This window comes from Echinops telfairi, unplaced genomic scaffold, assembly GCF_000313985.2.
Source record: "Echinops telfairi isolate 266 unplaced genomic scaffold, ASM31398v2 ScPeMD7_2565;HRSCAF=3150, whole genome shotgun sequence".
Lineage (NCBI taxonomy): Eukaryota > Metazoa > Chordata > Mammalia > Afrosoricida > Tenrecidae > Echinops > Echinops telfairi.
Window position 1 is genome coordinate 1,250,413 of NW_022106463.1, and position 6,110 is coordinate 1,256,522.

Here is a 6,110-nt window from a genome sequence, read left to right on the forward strand (position 1 = left end):
GAGGGCGGGGGGAGGGAGTGGAAAAAATGAGGACCTAATGCTGGGGGCTTAAGTGGAGAGCAAATGTTTTGAGAATGACGAGGGCAATGAATGTACAAATGTGCTTTACACAATTGATGTATATATGGATTGTGATGAGTCACATGAGCCCCTAATAAAACGATTAAAAAAAAAAAAAGAATTGCTGTCTTTGAGGGATGGTGTTGGTGAAGAATATGCCATGCGTGGACTGCCAGAGGACAAATCTGCCTCGGAGGAAGTACAGCCAGAATGCTCCTAAGTAGTGAGGATGGCTGGACTTTGTCCATGCCCCACCCCCGGAAACAGTCATCATGCTTGGTGAAAGAGAGGGTCAGTGGCAAAGAGGAAGACCCTCAGCGGGATGGACTGCCACAGTGGCTGCAGCGATGGCCCGGGATTGGGCAGTTCTTTGTTCGTTTGTACACAGGGTCACTGGGAGTCAGGACTGACTCAAGAGCATCTAAGGACAGCTTACTGCTTGTCTATGTAGCCTATGAGACAAACTTTTTTTTTTTTGGAGACAAAACATTTTTAAGAGAAGACAACAACACCCATCACGTCATACATTTTACCCAAGTGAAACGGAGTCACTAGTCTCTCTTCAAGCCTCAGCAGTTAAGTAACTGTCCGATTATTTTCCCCACTGGTTGAATGGTAGATCTCCAGGTAATTGTCAAACTTTAAAATGATGTCAGAATCAGTGACGGGGGCGGGGGTGGGTGGTGGTGGTGGTGTTTCCTGGATTTAGCTGAACACTTTATAAAAACATTTATGTCTTGTACATCTTTACACAGACTTTGTTTCCAAACGCCAAGAGAAGTGTTTGCCTTTAGAAAGTATTCACTCTTCAGCCAATGACATCTTCTCCCTATAACAGGCAATTGAAAATTGGCTACAATATATGCGGCGTAACTTTCGCTAGTTTTTCTCTACATATATAATTAATGTTTTCATAGCTCCATATGGCCTGAGGTATTTTAAATCTGTCGCCAAGTTTTTCAACATCTTTTTCTTTTACTAATAAAATTGGGATCATAACAACGTTGCAATACTTGGAAGGGAAATTAAATCTACATTTGAAAGTACTAAGGAAATATGTGCCCCAATAGCAACAAAATTCACCGTGTTAAAGACATTGAACTAGTGACGAGGAGAAAGGTGACTGGGCAGCAGAGAAGAGTGTCCGCCTCACAAACTGTCTGTCGATGGGCAGGGACAAGGAGAACTCAGGCTCTGAGGAGCAAGTGGCATCTTTCCCTCCCGTCTATTTATTTTCTAGAAGCAACTCACTGCCATTAAGTCAGCTCCAACTCCCTGGTTTTCCTGAGGGTGTCCATCAGCCACATCTTTCTCCCTTGGAGTACCTAGTGGGCTTGGACTGCTGCCTGGGAGGTTAGCCATCCTACACCTGACCTCCAGCAGCTTGAAAACAAAAGCAATTACATGGCACATGCACTCAAGAACCAAACCCACTGCTACAGAGTCAATTCCAACTCCGGCCAACCCTGGGCAGGGTCTACCAGGCTGTAAACCTGTAAAGGAGCAGACAGCCTCGTCTTTCTCCTTCAGAGGGACTAGTAGGTTCGAACAGCCGACCTTGAAGATAAGTCCTACCACAGCACTACCAGAGCTCCACATGCCCTTAAATCCCACAATTAGCTCACTACATGAATCTAGTGGCTCTTGGCTCTGTTGTAAAGAAAGGTTAACTCTCATGCTAAATCTGAAATGGCTGAAAACCTCTTTTCTTTTTGTTCATCTGTCTTTTTCTCATAAATAGACCTCCTGGCAGACCTATGGGATAGGTTAAACTTTCCTAAAAACTGCTGCAGTACAATATTCTCCAGAATTACTTAACATGGTTCTTCTAGTCATAGTTGGGTTTTTTTGGGTCCCAAACAATGGTTGGGTGGAGTGATTCAAGTAAGGTATGAACGAACAAGAGGATTGGACAAACTTACTACGAATGTACATAAGGTTCTCAGAGCCCTTGTGGGGATGGGACGATGCAAACAAGGTTCCTGGAGCTCTGATGAGGTGACTGATCAGTTCTGTGCATCTGCGGAGCGTAAAAGGGCCAACCCAGAGCAGAGGGAAGAGCTCTGTAGTCAAGAAAGAGGAGCCAGAAGTGAGGGTGTCCTTTGGGCTCAGGAAACAGGAGCCTCTAGCACACACCAGAGAAGGCACATGCAGCAGACAAGCAGCAGCAGTAGCACAAGGAGACGGGTGCAAAACAGGCAAGACCTTGAAGTGGCTTTCCCAGCACAGAGCAAGGCAGCTACAGTGGGTCACTGGCAAAATGGGAAACCTCTGGGTACATTTTGTCAGCGTTAAAGAGCTTTCTTGCACTTGTCCAAACAGGAGAGATGCCAGGCTGAGAGGCTTAAAACGATCTTGCCAGATAGGATGCCTGGTGGGGCTTGATCAAGGGAATGTGGCTGAGAGGAATTATGGAAACCAGAATGAAGGTCAAACATGATAGTGGAACTAGAGGAAAGTCACAGGAGATAGAGGAAAGAAATAAAGGCAACGGACATTTATAGAGGTCTAAATTCAGAAATGTCCATATGTAAATATATTTATATATGACAGGGAAACAGATCTGTGTACATATATTCATGTTAAGTATTAAGGTACCAGGTAGACATTGGACCTCTACTCAAGCACTCCTTCAACCCAGCATTCTGTGATGCTCACCTTCCTGACATGATCGCTGAAGACAAAATGGGCGCGTAAGCAAATGTGGTGCATAAGCTGATGGTGCCTGACTATCAAAAGATGTAGTGTCTGGGGACTTAAAGGCTTGAAGATAAACAAGCGGCCATCTAGCTGAGAAGCAACAAAGCCCACATGGTAGAAGCACACCAACCTGTGTGATCATGAGGTGTCGATGGAATCAGGTATCAGGCATCAAAGACCCAAAACAGAAAATCCTATCAATGAGAATAAAGGGGAGTGTGGCGTGGAGACCAAAGCCCAGCTGTAGACAATGGGATATCCCCTTACAGAAGGGTCACAAGGAAGAGATGATCCAGTCAGGGTGCAGGATAGCACCGAGGAAATATACAACTTTCCTCTAGTTCCTTAATGCTTCCCCTCTTCCCACTATCACACCCCCAATTCTACCTTACAAATCCGGCTAGACCAGAGCATGTACACAGGTACAGATAAGAGCTGGAAACAAAGGGAATCTAGGACAGATAAACCCCTCAGGAACAATAATGAAAGCAGCGATACCAAGAGGGTAAGGGGAAGGTAGGAGGAGAAAGAGGAAACCGATCACAATGATCTACATATAATCCCCTCCCAGGGGGATGGACAGCAGAGAAGCAGGTGAAGGGAGACAGGGTATAAGACAAGAAAAAAAATAATTTATTAATTATCAAGGGCTCATGAGGGAGGGAGGGAGGATAGTGGAGAGGAAAAAATGAGCTGATACCATGGGCTCAAGTAGAAAGAAAATGATGGTGGCAACATATGTACAAATGTGCTTGACACAAAGGATGGATGTACGGATTGTGATAAGAGGTGTCTGAGCCCCCAATAAAATGATCAAAAAATAATAATAATAACCCAAACTATCTGGCCAGGGCAGACCTGAGGAGAAACTGTCTTCAAGAGAAGAACTGTATCTGAGTCATTCCTGATCCTGAATTGTAACTGGTTACTTCCCCGCTAAACCCCATAATCAGGAGCATGGGCTGTTGGTTCCATATGGCCAATGCAACAAATTCTCGAACCCAGGAGAGTAGTAGAAAGTGCTGTAGGAGGGATGACTACTTTCTCACGGATGTGAGAGGAAAAAAGTCTGATCCCCGCCTCTCAGGAATCCGCCTGGGACTGATGGTGACCTTCCCCCAACCCCCCACCCTGTCAAGTTAGATGAAGAGGTCTGATAATGTCACCTTGCCAAAGCAACTCCAGAGATAAATGACTAAGAGCACCTGTCAGCATCTATTACCACAAATAAACTACTCAGTTGCTAAAGGAAAGGATATAATTTGGAGGAAGAAAGTTCCAGCTCAAGACTTGGTTAGCAAGTGCGAGGTATCGCTGAAATACTGAAGACATCTGAGCGCTGAGGTGTTCCCGCCGGCTAAACTCCTGCAGAACTTCGACCGTTAGCAGGAAGATTTGGCGAAGGTCTTCTTCCTAGAGGAAGAAAAAATATAATAGCTATCACAGCGAATGTTTTCAGCAAATGCTTATTTGCAATGTATTCCCTTTTAGAACCATGAGGCAGAGCCAACAAACAAAAGCCTTAATTAATATCCTCCATGGAAAATGCTATTTTCCTAAGAATGTTTCCCCGCTTTCAGGCCGGCTACTAATTTCTGTCCTGGGGCCCTTTAGAAGGATGAATCCTGACTTGACGCTGTTCTCCCAGAGCAACTGGTCTGTCTCTGACGGAGGAGCCCCGCTGCAACTCCAACTCAGGCGGGCTGCTCCTCGTCCACAGAGTCCAGGGACTGAAGCCAATGCCTTCACATAACTTTGCCAAACAATACCTCTGAGACAAAGAGCCCACGCCATCTGCAACAACCTTCTAAATACCGGGTCCGCTTTGGCATCTGGCCAGGCCTATTTTTAAGGCCAGTCAAGTCCCATCAATTGAATTAGTTACATCAAAAAACCGTAAGAATAAACAAACTGAGGCTCTTTACTCTCACATTTCTTTTTAGGTTTGGTTAGAAATAGGCTAGAATCTGTTGTGATGAGAATTAAGCCATTTTTGTGATCAACTATGTTCACTAAGCCTATCACTTTTCTGTTATCTGCTGCATTTCTCCAGTGCAGGCAACTAGACAAAACTAATGTTCTTGTCTCCTGAAGGAAAAATTAAAAGAGAAACAACACAGCGATCAAAATGTCCTAACAAAAATACTGTTACCTGAAAAATCCGTTTGCAGTTACCGTGGAATTCCATACTCAGTCCGATGTTGCTAGTTTTGCTTGAACTTGAGAACTCACTCAATAGTGCAGTTAGAATAGAACAGGCCAGCGTTTGCTGTTAGGTATTCAATAAGAAAAATAATAGGCTGTTATTTTTTACTATGCTGTTGCATACCAACATTTGTTCAAACATGAGGAAACAATTCACCCTATCTTTAGAGCTCCCTTATTATCTTTAGATTATAGCTATCATCAGAAAATTTGCTATGACAGACTAAAAGATTCGCTTTTCCCTTCTAAGCTACCTGGTACCTTGATCCTACAGTCGCACACGTTCATCCAAGACTTGACCTCAGGACACACTACTACTCAACCCGAGATCAAATGGTATTTTAAAATAATCTGTTTTCAATTTATTTCACTGGATTCACACAACAGTCCCCTTTTCTCCACTTTACATTCACAAACATTGAGACTCTGGAAAGTTAATGTACTTTGTGTGTTGTCAGCTAGGATTTGAACTAGGCTTGTGGGACTCAACGTCCCCCTATATGTAGAATGCATTACTTAACAGTTAGAAAGTTAAACAGATTTTCTATCCTCCAAAGTAATTAACCTGGCAATACCCAGTCATTTTTTCTTTTTAAACAGAAAGATTCTCTTATCCATTTATTTATTCACTCATTCATTCAGACTCTCTTTTTGAATAGCTCTCTCCAAAAGGATCCGGGTGTCAGCTCATTCATTTTTATTCATAGCCCATTGAAGTTCGAGGGTACCAGAGATGGAGAGAAGGATCCACGTGGTTTTGGCTCATTTCCAGGGGTTGGGGTGAAATATGCACACTACCTCTGAACGACCGCGAGATTAAAGTCAGGATGGTACTATTTATGCAAGCTCACACAACAGCTGAACCCAGCTGGATCCACCACCAACTGCAGCATCTTTGTTCGGAAATGCTTCTGAACTCAGTACCTTGACCTGACAGATGCTTATCTTGGCAAATCGTGCCAAACGTGCATAAAACTATTTTCCTAAAGATTGACAAGCCGTTGGTATGGAAGCAGGGTGAGGGTTACATGGATGACCATTCTATGAATCTTTGGAATTTTCCTTCGCACACACCAAAAAAAATCCCAGACCCCTATTTGTTTATTCTAACCAAAATAAGTATGACTTTAGAAGTGGCGGGGGGG

The 6,110-nt window shown here is 43.8% G+C and overlaps 1 protein-coding gene across 1 annotated transcript in view; it reads right to left on the reverse strand.

Moving 5' to 3' along the window:
* The window catches only part of XPO4 (exportin 4), a gene marked incomplete at its 5' end in the record, with an annotated part of 69,691 nt that overhangs the window by 41,106 nt on the left and 22,475 nt on the right, over positions 1-6,110 (reverse strand). Inside the window, 2 exons of the mRNA XM_013007774.3 lie at positions 4,020-4,173; positions 4,913-5,029. Coding sequence (XP_012863228.2) covers positions 4,020-4,173; positions 4,913-5,029 — 271 coding nt within the window. The remainder of the gene's footprint in view (positions 1-4,019; positions 4,174-4,912; positions 5,030-6,110) is intronic.